This window comes from Lepisma saccharinum, chromosome 1, assembly GCF_977018435.1.
Source record: "Lepisma saccharinum chromosome 1, izLepSacc3.1, whole genome shotgun sequence".
In the NCBI taxonomy this organism is placed as follows: domain Eukaryota; kingdom Metazoa; phylum Arthropoda; class Insecta; order Zygentoma; family Lepismatidae; genus Lepisma; species Lepisma saccharinum.
In genome coordinates this window covers 28,743,393-28,758,433 of record NC_139229.1, presented here as the reverse complement: position 1 = coordinate 28,758,433, position 15,041 = coordinate 28,743,393, and the positions used below count along the sequence as shown (strand labels likewise).

General features: G+C 36.8%; 1 protein-coding gene across 8 annotated transcripts in view; it reads right to left on the bottom strand.

The window, feature by feature from the left end:
• The window catches only part of LOC145994074 (uncharacterized), a 58,221-nt gene that overhangs the window by 7,481 nt on the left and 35,699 nt on the right, over window positions 1-15,041 (bottom strand). For all 8 annotated transcript variants that reach the window (XM_083130168.1, XM_083130161.1, XM_083130181.1 and 5 more), the window contains 2 exons: window positions 8,069-8,280; window positions 11-173 (listed from right to left, as the gene is read on the bottom strand). In XM_083130168.1, coding sequence (XP_082986294.1) covers window positions 11-173; window positions 8,069-8,280 — 375 coding nt within the window. The remainder of the gene's footprint in view (window positions 1-10; window positions 174-8,068; window positions 8,281-15,041) is intronic.

Sequence of the window (15,041 nt, the reverse complement as noted above, 5' to 3'; positions counted from 1 at the left end):
AAGCCCTTACCTTGACCAACTGCTGTTACAAGAAGAGATAATGGGGTTGATAAATTTAGTGCATCAATACTGGGCGTCCATTTTAAGGTAACATGACCTGGAAACACCTTCACATGTTTAAAGTTTTGACATAAATCCGTTCTCGCGGTGTGCAAAGCTTTGTTCTTGTAGAACTTGTAAGGAGAAAAGAGAAATTCATTACTTACAGCATGAATGTAAAAGAACACACACAAATAAAATGTAATCCCAACAAATATGTTATACTTATCTTGTGGGAAAATGGACAGATTTATCCTCACCAGTAACCTCTTTAAATAAGAGTGGATAGTACTAAATTTCTATGAAGGTGAGATCCATAGCTAGAGATTTTGGGGAGCAGAGGCACAAAGCTAGACAAATAAGCTCTGCTCCTCTGGTGATGGTTGTGGAGTATGTTATAGTTATAATAATAATAACATATTTATTCAGCATGCTAGTTTCAGCATATGCTGTTCTACCACCTAACCCTTGTCAGGACATAGTTTACGTATATTTACATATAATTTACATTTATTTTGTATGATGAAATACTAAAAAAAAAAGTTTTTCGAATTTCATTATGGGTAGGGAAATGGAGTGAAATAATTATATTGACCCATTTTCTCCAAGAAAGGTAGTCCAGAAGGGATTATGATCCTCCATAACAACTCTTTCAGTGCAGCCATGCTCACATGTAGTTCAGTAGACAGGAGTTCTTGCTCAAATTTTTCACTTGAGCCTGCTCTTGCCTTGCTAGTGGGGACATCAATTTGCATGAGATTGGAAGATATGCTTAAAAAGGAAAGTGTACCATTTAAGAGGGTGCAAATTAATTAGGGGGTGGTTCTGAGGATTTTCTCACCAAAAGACTTAAGGCTCAGCTGAACCATTGGCCGATCCCAGCGAAGCCATTTTCGAAATTTCGTTTCCTTTCCAAAAACCTCTGTGATATTGCAAATTCTGAAAAATTGCATATGCTTAGAATTCCTTCTAGAGTATTCACATGAATCTTTGTGTGGTTTGCTTTCACTGTTTCCAATTGTTTTGTGACTATGTAAACCTATTAAACTATTGCAAATATCTAAAAGAAAAAAGAAAAAACAACAGTGATAGCAAACTGCATGAAAATTCAAGTGAATGCTCCAGAAGGAATTCTAAGCAGATGTAATTTTTCAGAATTTGGATTATTATTGTGGTTTCTCGAAAGGAGATGAATTTTCGAAAACGGCTTCGCTGGCATTGGCCAAAGATCCAGCCAAGTCTTAATCTTTCTTGGCAAAAGTAAATTTTCAATATTGCCTACCCCACATAACAATTTTAGTGACATTGAATACTTAAACAAGTATTTCTGAAAAAACATTATCCTGGTATCCTTTTTATTTTCTCAATTCTCATTCAACATTTCATTTCTTTATTATTATTATTCCATTGTATTCTCATTGTTGTTAGTTTAATGGAAATCAAATCACCAATAACAACAAAAGTAAATTTAAATATAAGGTGGATGCTCCTGTTATGGCCACCCCCCTATTGTGAGTTAGGTAAGGAAAAAATCCGCTAGATTGCATCAGCATCCAGTGAGGGGGTCTCCTAATGTGTCACATGATCATTTCTCATACAGCCAGGTTGAGCAATATGGCATCAGTTGCCTGTTTTGTGTTACCTCTTCTTGTTTTTCTTTTGTAAGTCTCCTTTGTTTTATGCATGTTTTGCAAAGACTGTTTTCATGAAAACCATCGTACTCTATTCAGTTTTTTATGCTCTTTCGATTTTTTTTTTTTTTTTTTTGATGATGGAGTATCTTTTACGAGTTGTTCATAATGAGACGATTTTCGTAAAAGCTGACCTGCTCCTGATATGGCCAAAGGGACCAACCACGAAACAACCGTTGACCAACAAGCCAAAGAACAAATAGCAGTGACCCAGCAATAAAAGACACACAAAACCACAGAAGCTGAAAGTTGGTACTGCAGTCTTTGCCAGGAGGATGAAGTCAAGGACATGCAACTCTGCATAGTCTGCGGGAATTTCTACCATGGAGAGTGTGTTGGTCTCACTGCCACTGACAGAGCATTTTTTATTTGTCCCAATTGCGACCAGTAATTTATTTTAACAATCTCATTTTTGTCTTGTACTCTTGTATTGAATGATTTCACATTTTTTTTTAAATAAGTAAATTGTAATGTCAATTTTGTAAACTACTCGTACTTCATTTTTAATGGAAAATCCACTTTTGAATTACAAAAAGGATTATTTTTTATTCCTTTTACACCAAAATTATTTAATTTTAGCAGAATTGCACTATGAAACTGAAACAAATCACGATTTGTAGAACATGGAACAAGGATGGCCATATCCTGATATGGCTACTAGGTAGACTTTTGGAATTTGTTTTTTTTTTACTAGTAAAACTATTTCCATGGGGAATGTACAATTTTTTTATGAAAGTCCATTAGCCTGAGAACGATTTAATAAAAATGGTTTTGATTTTTTCAAAATGGCGGCTATAAAAATTCTCACAACTTAGCATGACCATATCAGGGTTACCCACCTTATGTACTCATTATGTAAAGATCTTCAATATTCATATTTGGATACGAGGCTACATAAAGCCTCCACTATGTTATAATGCACATGCATTTTCTGGAGATCAAGTCGAGGTATAGCTTCTATTTTTAGTAATCAAAACCCATCGTATTATTTGCAGTGATTGCGTCGTCGCCTTGTAATCAACGGGTTCCAATTTCGATGCCCGGTGGAGGTACATAGTGCTTCGGATCCCACTTTAAACTGTAGGTTCAGTGCCGATTAGCCTTTTGGCGCATAAAGTGGATTTAAAACAACAATTCAATTTAATTCCATCTTATTATTACACGTCCATGTATTTTTGTTTTACTAAGGAAAGCTAAACCAATGGAGGACAAAATCCGAATTAGCTCCCTAAGGATGCAGCATTGATTTAGCTTCAAAACACAAGTCCCATAGATTATATGTACTATATGTGTGTGTGTAAGTTGATATTTTTAATTATTCTATTTTTTGTGTGATTTTTCAAGTTTCTTTGCAAAAACTAATGTTCTGAATCCGTTACAAGGTGATTGACACAGCTGCAGTTCCTAAAATCACCTATTTTTTCCATTTTTCTTTTAACACACTAATCTGTAAAGGGGTGTTACCAGGTTCGGATCCCACTTTAAACCATAGGTCAAGTCCCGCTGTGTATACAGTGAACTTAAAACAACAATGCAACACTGATCTGTAAGGCTAAGCCACGTACATCTGCAGACTCGTAGCTAGAATTGAACTCCAGTGGGGACTCAGGGATTATCAGGGGGAGCTTTGTGAACCAAGTCCACTTTACAAAGGTTTAACAGTATTAAATGGGGTTAAGTTTTGTGTGCGGGAGGGGGGGTTATTTAGTTAACATAAAATATAAAATTTAGAAATATCACACAAATACTACAGTTTTTTCTATATTTTTTAAAACATCTCTTGAAGTGTTAAATGACTGCTATACTGACATCATATCTTACTACACACTCCATACTAGCCTACTTTTGATGATACAGATATTTATATCGTACAAGAAAAAATGAACAATGTTCAGACATAGTGCCTGCCGTACATTCCACCCCCGACCGAAGCAATAAAACTCCCCTTTGTTCCTAAAGCTTGGGGGTTGTAGACCTTTGATGGAAGGACTGTGGATGATGAAGTCAAAGTCACAGATTTCTGTCTAAAGGAGAGTCTGCAACAAGGGCAGCAAAAGTACAGATAAAGAAGCTTATATGAAAGAACTTTCTAAAGTCTACAGAACCTTCCAAGTACATACTTGCCGCTCAGTGGCGTACGCAAGGGGGGGTTACCGGGTTTAACCCCCCCCCCCTTGAGCTTTTGAAATATTATGGAAAATGTTGTAGAAAAAATTAAAAATGCTAATTTATCACAGTCAAAGATCTGCGACAGTAATAATAATAATAATAATAATTTGAATTATTATTCCCATGCAGCATGAAGAAAAACACAACATTCCAAACACAATCTAAGCGCCCCAAAGTTCAATTTTTTTTTTTTTTTTTTATTTTATTTTTTTTTTTTTTTGCAAAAGTCGCGCAGTGACTCTCGCGAGAATTGTGAAAATTCCTTGCATCGTCGCAGTGTGCCGACCTTATTGCAAACGTTCTTCCCGGTACTGATTTCACATCCCCTTGTGAACTCTCAAGTGATGTTGAGTCTACATCCACATCATTAAATAATGTTGAAGAAGTGCTTTGTGAATCACCTAGAAGTGATAAATGTGTTGGAATGTCTATAAACTTACTTTTCAACGAAAACATAGACTCAGTGGAATTTAGCAACATGTATTCTCGCGCTTCATCATCATCCTGGGCGAGTTCCATAGGTAAAGGTAATGTAAATTCCCCCGTGCATATAGCACCGTGCCATGAAGGCACACGTAGTGCTGTAGTGGGCCCCAAAGATTATCGATCTCGAACTATTTTGCAGGTGATGTGATCATCACCATGCTCCGGTAGCCTTTAGCCCCCAGGGTTGCTCTCAGGTACCCATTGATATGAGACTGGGTGCGGACACAAGGCTGGATAAATTCCAACCAATTCCTGGAATCGAACCCGGATCTCCCACGAGGTTGTCAGACTAGACCACCGTGGCTCCTTGAATGAGTTTCATATTTCGATTATTTCAATAAATTTAATATATTTGCTTGTTTTTATGGATTTTCTTCACACTTAAAATGTCTCACTTATTATATACAAATAACCGATGACTAGACAATTATTTTGTAACAAATAAACAAAAGAAATGTAATTTTGTTCTATTTCTTTCATAAATAGCAGCTGCATTAGTAGTAATTATTAGTAGTGATTAAACTAATTAATTAATTAATTATAAGAATTATTAATTTATTATTATTATTAATTAAAGTATAATAAAACAATGGTAATGTGAATTTGTGAAAGGTTTCGAAATAACACCCCCCTTGATGAAATCCTGCGTACGCTACTGTTGCCGCTACTTGGACTTTGGCTCATAAACAATATATACGAATATGATAGCTGCTGTTCATGTTCTGTGAATTTATCCTTCACCAAGTTGTGAGCCAAATAATTTCTGCTGGCTACATTTTCACTCTTCACTGCAACAAATTATACAAAATAGTTTTACCTAATGCCAAGGGGGCTGACAGTAGTACTAGGTAGGGCTGAGTCCCCTGTCCCCTGCCTGGGCATCTGGTAAGGAAATGCTATATTTTAACCATTGGTCAACTTGAAGCCAGAAAATACAAGATCGCCGAGAACAATATTATATTGTTTGCTTTAAATACCTTGTAAGAATGTGAGATGTTTGTCAATACTTTCTACATTCATGATTTTGAATAACTGCGTAGGCTTCGCCTTTTCTCGTCTGAAACTAGATGTCTGTGAGTTGGCCTTGCCTACTGCGCCCTCTACAAAATTGGTGTAAGAGAAAGGAAGCAACTGATGTGGTGCGAATGGTTATGTGTTTGAAGTGCGGTGTTTGTAATTGTAAAAAAATGGAAGTTATAATATGTGTGAAATACTTAAAAGTCGACTAATAAGTGCTACCTATGCAAGTATATGCAATTTTATTTATCTTTCTAACGTGACGGAAGCATGGCCGTAGGCAGGAAAAAATTTCGGGGGGGGTTCATTCATAATTGTTCCCAGGGCATCGCCAGAAATTTGAATAATAGAAATAATAATTGTACAATAATAATTAAAATTTCATAATAATAAAACAATTTTATTCCATAATAATAATACTAATAATTATTATTATTATATTATTGTTATATCCTTGAGGGGGCTTACTCAATCAAGCAGATGAGTGAATATCCAGCATAAGTTTATTTTTGTTTTTTTTACGTTTCATACAGTGTGTACTGAAATGCACAATTATTTTACTTCGTCATTAAACTTTAGATACCTTCAAGAAAAAACTTTAAAAGTTAGATGGAAATTTTAGTCATAAAGTTTTTGTTGTTTGACTTTAAAATTAAATTTTTGGGATTTTGAAAAGTGTGGAACCAGTTATTCTCTTTAAAAGCTTAGCCTGGTGCATGGATTGTAACCTCAATCGCGAACGTAATGCGCTACGAAACTGGAGGTACTAGGTTTGAACTCCTATCAAGGGGGATTTATTTTCGACTTTATCGGAAGGGGAATTTAAAAGCTGGAAAGGGAATTTTGGGACAATCATAAGGGAATCTTCAGTCTATATTCCTTGTGACGCAGGAACAACACTGGAAAGATGACAGCAGAAGTGATAATGGAGGGGTCGCCAGTGGGCTGCGATTCCGAGTATAAATCCTGTTTCACACAACTTTCAGAATTCCAAATGTATGAAAATTCTAGCTCGATCGTTTCAACATTGTCTCCTTGTATTTTTGTGATGCTTCGAAAAAAAATTGAAAATTTGTTACAGATTTTGGTTTCTGAACATCCATTAATCCAACATGTCAGAAGTTTCGGGGGGGGTTTGAACCCTAGAAACCCCCCCTCTAAATACGGCCATGGACGGAAGCAATAGTTTGACAGCTAAGCATTAATGGTGGATTGAACTTCAATAAGCATTCCCTGACATTCGCTACGGGACTCGGCGGCAAGCGACCCGGCGTCAGGGATTGTCTTTCCCGGTGAACGGGGTCTGCGACAGTCGCACCCTACAGTCCTTTTTTTTTTTTTTTTTTTTTTTTTTTTTTTTTTTTCTCTCTCTCTCTCTCCCTGCCTTCGCTCTCTTTCCCTTTCTGTTGCCATTGCAGACTGACGCCAGTATAATCCTTCCTCGGAAGTTGTGTTGTGTTGTGTCCGTGTGTTGAAGATTGTGGCTTAATATGGCACCATAAAACTTTACATTACAACAAAGGATTTATCTTGTCGAGTGTTAATTAGGAAAGAGGAATTGTGGAGAAGTTCGACGGCGTTTTGCAACGAAATTGAAGACTAAAAATTGGTAATCGCTGTAAGTGTCACAATAATTCAAACACCGTTTTCCACGTTAAACTGTGAAATGTGCCATGATTTATAATAAGGTAAACGTGAAATGTGGCTGGTAGCCCTCTAAGTAGTTCAAAGGGCGTGTAAAGAGGTCACTAGTGTGCACGTTCTTATGGGCTGATGTGCGCAACGATGCGATTTCGCAACACTTTCGCTTTTGGCACTTACAACGTTTACCACTTTTAGTCCACAATTTCCTGGTGTTCCCGTTCCACACAGGACCACTATATTCAACCTCGTAAACAAGTTTAGAGTAACAGGGTCAGTTCTGAATAAAAAATAAAGTATACAAAGACAATCCGCACACCATCCGTGAGTTAAAAGAGAGTATTGTACGAGAAATCGGGAGAATTACAGTAGACGAACTTGCACGTGTACATGCCAATTTCCTTCGGAGATGCCAGGAATGTGTAGCAGCAGAGGGACATCATTTTCAACATCTTCTGTAGTCAAGGTTAGTACACATTATGAAAACTGTAATTTTAATAGCCGACTCTAGCGACTGTCGCGGACCCCGTTCACCGGGAAAGACAAGCGCTAACGCCGACCCGCTTGCCGCCGTCTCTCGTAGCGAATGTCAGGGAATGCTCTGTACATTCCTGTGAACGTACGAGGTAAGTAGAAAATACAGTATATATACGAGTAGAATACATAGGTAGAAAATGATTCATTTAAATTTTATTAAGTTGATGTGGAATGTTCCTGATGAATAATTTAATAACGTAGGTACTACTTAAAACAGGTTAATTGCAGAACTATGTCAGTTACTGCTAATAAGCTGCGTGTGTGTGTGTGCGTTTTCCACCTCCGAGAGCGCACCACAGGTAATTAATATACACCCCCCCCCCCTTCTAAAGAAGTCAATTACAGATAAAGCTCTGGCTAGATCTATTCTTTTATTCAATTCATATTTCCCACCCATTTCTATCGTTACGTTTATTCTCATAATAGAAGTGCACGGCACAAACAAACAACAGTAAGGTGAAAACACTGTCCAATATCAATGAGCTTACCAAAGACAGGGGGCATTTGGTTGAATCCAACTCGACGGAAGACAGCGGGTTAATGGCGAGCAAATATCCAGCTGGTGCGAGAATCTGGATTCGACAAAGATGCTCGACTTCCGTAACCTCTATCACAAGCGACGACTTTCCTCGTTCATCACCCAGCCTCAAGATTGGGTAGTGTTCTTTATGGTCAGACACGCAGAGTCTCGTCAAATTCCCTGCAAAATAAAAAGGACAACTTTCAAGTATTGTTCTGTCAAACGTGACAGCGTGATTTCTCAAGTTCATTGAAACTTGCGATATATTCCAACAGCGCCCAAACGTGGTTTGTGTAAAGCTTCATGGACTCCAGAAAAGAAAAGTTAAAAGGTGAATGGGCAGAGTGCATTTGAGGTGAGGGGAGGGCGATATTGGCAGTTGAGGAGTAGAGTGCCACACACGTAAATTTGCCGTTGCGTAGAAACGTATTTTCGTTTCGTCTCCCTCTCTCTTAGCATCACGTGTTCTACCCTGCTCGAAAACCTTCGCTATTGTTGCCATATTGTCATTCCATTCCTGGACACACTCGCGCAAACTTCATTGAAAACAATTGAACAGCGCTCCAGCTCGCGGTTCCCACCGGTCAGCAGGGACGGCAATGTGGCAATATAGCACGGCGTAGTCGTTGCTTCTTTTATGCAGTGCATGTTCATTGGCTAGCTAGTAACTAGTGTTGCCAACTGTAATAATGAAGCACTATTTCTGTCACGGAAGGGGAAAGCAGGTAAAGTGGCGGTGAGTTTTGTTGGATTGGAAGCACCATATTTTTATTTTATACTAAGTATTTGACCGGTTTGACGTTGTGTGCGTGTATTGCGTGTGTTTATGTAAAAGTGTGTGTTTGCTAATGAACGTTAAATTCCATAATGCCTCCAGTTCTGTCGAAGTTGAAATCAAAAACCTTGCATAGCCAAGCTCGGGAAATTCTAAGCAACGTGCACGAGTTCATGAAGGAGGAAGCCAGTCATGGTGTTAGCATCCCAATAAAGCATTTTGGCAAGAGAGCAGCGAACAGCAGCAACAAATTGTTCATATTTCATAATTTTGGAATTATTCAAAATAAATAAATTATGTGGCTCCAACATCATTTCAACTCTGGCTCCGGCACGTGTTCTTGTAGAAATTGCATAGAGGAGGCTGTCATTTTTGCTGCTTAATGCGATACATATTGTTTTCTGTGTTAAAATTGCCATGCTTTGATGGGTGACTAAGTTCATAGCAGGGCCGGCGGAAGGGGAGGGCGAACCGTGCCATCGCCCAGAGCGGCAAAATTTGAAGAGAAGAAAAAAATAAGCCTATTGAAAACTGTGATCGAGCGAGATATTCTTTTGCGCTGAATAGTATTGAAATAGCATAAGAAGTCTCATTATTTATTTTATATTTTGATGTTTTAGTTAGGAATATATTGATTTTCAATTTTCCGTTGCTGCGTAATGACCGGGGGGGGGGGGGGTCGAAATAGAGCGGCATCTGCCGCCACCTCCCAGGGAGGCAAAATGACTAGCGCCGGCCCTGGTTCATAACAAAAGAAAAAGCCGCGCAGCTTATCGTCTAGTGGCAGTATATGTACTTGTTATTGTTGTGGAAGCCGGCATCCTTTGTAAATGTACAACAAAGGCAACCGACTGTCGCCGATCTCAGAGAGGAAATAATAATACTGCTTGAGGAGGAGTGTTATGGTGCAATTGTAGCGGTTTAACACGTTGGCATGTTATTATCTGCCGTTGCAGTTCCATACCAGTGTATACGGGTTTTGGGAGTGAAAAGTTAGAACGCCACCAGTGCATTAATGCAATGAAAAATAATATATATATATTTTTTTATTTTGTTTGGAATCACTCAAATAAGGAATCGTATGAAGAAGTCTTCTTTGCAGCATTTTTGGTAATTTTACTTATGTGTTAGTTCATATTTTGCGAATTTTTAGTCCATATGTATGTAGCTACATACATAGTCACTTGTTAGTACATATTAATCCTAGTCCTGGTATAATGCATGACGTTTAAAACTCAACGTTAGATAGACCTGAATTCTCTAATTTTATTGTTGTACGTAACAGCTGTGCATCGGCGCACCGCAGCGATTTTTCTATCTGCTCCATTAGCAACACTGCTTCTTTAGTTCTGTCGCGCATTGCACGGCAGAATTATCTGCGCTGGACTCTACACAGACGTTCTTTAAAGTTCGGAAGTTAATACAGAATCGTGTATGATGGTGATTGCCTCGGAATTTTGATTAGGAATTGATTACGGATAATTGATTGATTTGGTTTATTTTATTTCGCTTTTCTGCCACTTTTTGACTAATCGCGAAGATGGGAACGAGTGACGATCATGTCCAGGCTATGATTCGAACCCATGACGCAATGTGATAACCAGTCCGCCTCGTCGGCCGGCTGATTATAATTATTACACCCCCTCCCCCACACACACAAGTGCATAGATTACAGCATTGTTTTAATACATACAAAATAATTTACTTATTACAATGGAAGCGATAATTTAGCAGGAAAGCAGAATTTTATTTATTCGTGTCCGCCAATGCCTGAATCCTCAATTAAGTTGCACTTCAAAAACTAAACTTTTTTTAAAAAAAATTACATCACATTTGCACTTGCACAAAAGCACATACGGAAGGAGGGGGTACCAAATAGGGATTATGGGGATTTAATTTCTTGGGTAAAAAATTGCATTATAATTAATTTGCCCCATTTTCCGACCAATAATAACATTCAAGATAATTTTTCATCAGTTTGCTCCCCTTAAAAACTTTCTGGTTTCTTCTATGCATGCAAGCACACACACACACACACACACAAGAAAAGGAATTTTGAGAAAGCAAGTAGTGGGGTTTGTGGTATATCCAGGACGAGAAAGTATGAGTCCCCCTCAAGCAGATTTGGCTACACTTAAAACAAGCTCAACATGAGCATATGAGCTTTTTGCTCAAGTGTGGAACCCTGTCTAATCCAAGATTTTTGTAAAAATGCCCTCGGGAATTTCCCGGAAAGTATGACCCCCTCGGATTGATTTGCCTACACTTACAAAAGCTGCACCTGCCAGATTGTTGTCCATAAACTTGTTAAAAATATGCCCCTTTTGATATTGTTTTGGATACACTTGAAATTAAGCCAAGATGCTCATAAAACCCACACCCACCCACACATATTTACTTACCTCTATACTGCAAGTATAGAGTTTTGATTTGATCCCCAAGAAATTTTATATAAATACCAAAGCCAAAAATATTAACACACACACACATATACACACACACAAACACACTGCTGAACCCAACTGATATTTCTATTCAGTATAAAGTTTTGATTTGGACCCCAGGAAATTGTATATAATAAACAACAACAAAAATGCCGAATCAAAAATATTGCAATCAGTGTAATAAGAATATATCCAGCCCCAATTGGGTTAAGCACCAAAAGAATTGTAATCCAGAAAAAAGCAGAATACTCACAAAAATATGCCCCAAATGCCATAGAGAATATAGCATGAAATACTTCACATATAAACATATAGATACTTCTTCTGCACAGCCATCAACATTTCCTAACAAAATTGATTGGAAATATTTGTGTGATTGCCCTGTATAATTTAGATTGCAAGGCCAAATTTTGCAATTTCCTAGATCAGGAACTTGACCCTGTGCACCAGAAACAGGCCATAAGATGTTTATCTACAAATTAAGCAAATATAATACATTTTACAATTTGGATAATAGAAGATGAAGAAAAATATAATATTGTTCCCCTATTACCCAGGCTGTGCTCAAATATTCAATATGAATACCTGATGATGTGCATGTATTTCCAGGATGACAATAAAACATTTACAGATGTGAGCAGGTGCCCAATATTGGATCTGCAAAAATTTGTTGCACTGATGTGAAGAGCCTATTGAAAATTAAACTTGTTAGAATTGACAATGTTCGTATCACCGATAAGAATAATTATTATAAGATTACAGATATGTTTTCAGGTTTATTTTTTTGTTTAGATTATGAAGTTGTTAGAGCATATAATCACAGAACATGTAGCAGATATTATTACAGTGATGGCCCATATGTTGCTGAGTACATATACAGGGACAAGACTGAAGTGTTTGTAACAGCAGAGCTTGAAAAATACAGAAACATAAAATCAATAAAACATCTCATACATCCAAATTGTTGCAGGTTGTCTTATCTTATAGAGGTTTGTTCTGAATCTTATCAATTATGAACAGCTCTGCTGCATGTTGTGATGATGAATATCTAGTCCCTAAACCTAACAGAGCTGTGCAGTGATGTTGTTATTGGGAACAGGATTCAAATCCTACACAGATTTATGGATAGGAGTGAAGAATTAATTTTTGCCATGAAATTATATCTAGATACTTAATATCCCTGTGCAATAATGCTGTTATTGGGAACAGGATTCAAATCCTACACAGATACAGATTCTTGCTGAGCTTAATAGGTGATTGTCATGGAAGATACTCAATATTTCTGCTGTTATTAGGTACAAAATTCAATTACACAGACACAGATATAATATCTAGATAAATGATAATGCATACAGAACTGTAGTTTCTATAAATCTATACTCAATATCCCTATACCTGACAGCTGTGCGGTGATGCTGTTTTTGGGAACAAGATTCAAATCCCACACAGAAACAGATTTTTGCTGGGCTTAGAACTATTATGGATAGGTGATTGCTATGAAATAATATCCTTATACTTGACAGAGCTGTGTAGTGATGCTGTTATTGGGAACAATTTTAACAGAGCTGTGTTTTCCATAAATCTATACTCAATATCCCTATACCTGACAGAGCTGTGCAGTGATGCTGTTATTGGAACAGGATTCAAATATACAGATTCTTGCTAAACTTAGAACTATGCCATGAACAAAACTGTGCGGTGATATAATTATTGGGAACAAGCTTCAAATCCCCGCACAAATACAGATTCTTGCTGAGCTTAGAGTGAAGATACCAGTGATATAATTATTGGGAACAGGATTCAAATTTTGGAACTATTATGGATAGGTGATTACCATGAAGATACTGAATATTTTTGTTATTAGGTACAAGATTCAATTATACAGATACAAAAATATTTATTAACATAGCTGTGCGGTGATGTTGTTATTGGGAACAGGATTCAAATCCTATACAGATACAGAGCCTTGGAATTATTATGGATAGGTGATTGCCATGAAGATAGATACTCAATATCCCTATACATGACAGAGCTGTGCAATAATGTTATTATTGGGAATTGGAACTTAGGTACAAGATTTAATTACACAGATACAGATACGGAAATAATATCTAGATAATAATTTTTAACAGAGCTGTAGTTTCCATAAATTTATAATACAATACAATATATTTATTCATCGTTAGACATTGTACAATGCAATAGATGTCGTCAGTTATTGGTTACATATTTGTTATTGTATATATGTAAATATATAATTATATATAGAGAGAGGGATTACATGGAACTACAATATGTTATAGATACTAATATGAGAGTATATGCATATATAAAGTAAGAGTACATAGACATAAGACAATTATAATATTAGTGACGATGAAATAATATAAATATGGCAGTGGCAATATACATAGCAATAATTCATAAAACAGGAAATAAACAATACAATACATCCTAGAATATTAAATCATTTTTGGGATGGATTTCGAATTCTTCTAGATTGTAGAAGACCTTTTCTTTTAACCAGGGTTGAAGAACACTTTTAAATTTTTTAAGAGAGACACTGTGAGCAGCTTCTGGTAACATGTTGTATAACTTAATTCCTAAATACTTGTAACTATTTTGTGTTTTACTTAATCTGATTGATGGTGTGTCGAGCTTGTAACAGAATCTTGTGTTGTGTCTGTGCACAGTGTGTCTTGCGTTATAATTAGGTACATTTTCTTTTGTATACACTAGACAGGTAAATATATATGAGCTTGGCACAGTCATTATCTTTAGTTCTTTAAAGAGATTTTTACAGGAAACAGACTGATCAAAGACTCCTGCCATGCTTCGTAAAGCTTTTTTTTGCCAGATAAATACATCCCCAGCACCAGATGAGTTTCCCCACAAGAGAATTCCATAAGTCAGAAGGCTATGAAAATATGCATAATATGATTGCAGCAACAAATCCTTGCTAATGCATGTTCTAAGCTTTTTAAGTAGAAATAGCACCCTGGCAAGTTTGGAACACAGGTGATTTGTTTGCGACTCCCAAGATAATTTGGAGTCTAAGTGTAAACCAAGAAGTTTTACAGAAGTCCATTCATGGCCATTTCCTAATGTAAAAAATATTTTCTCTGTTTTATTTTCATTAATTGTAAGTTGATTTGTTTCAAACCAAAAAGTGGACCTTTCCTCTATTTCCTTATCAAGCTTCTCAACTGTAAATTTGTCACTGCCTACCGTAAGGAATGTGGTATCATCTGCATATAAAACAGTCTTATGAGGAATAATATTAGGTAAGTCATTTATATAAATATTGAACAACAATGGGCCGAGGACAGAACCTTGCGGAACTCCACTTTTTATATATAAGAATTCTGATTTTATGTTGTCTACAGTGACCATTTGTTGTCTATTTGATAAGTAGGATTTTATTAGAGCAAGTTCCGTTTCTTTGATGCCATAGAAGTGTAATTTTTTTATTAATATTTGATGGGAAACAGAGTCAAAGGCTTTACTCAGATCGATAAGTGTTGCACTTACAGAAAGTTTGGATTCAAATGCATCTAACACTGTGGAAACAATGGTTTCATTCGCTTTCACAGTGGATAGATGGGCTCTGAAACCATATTGTGCACTTGTATATAAATTATTATTTGTGAAATAGCTATCGAGTTGATTATATAAACAGTGTTCTATAATTTTGGAGACAATGGGAACAAGTGATATAGGGC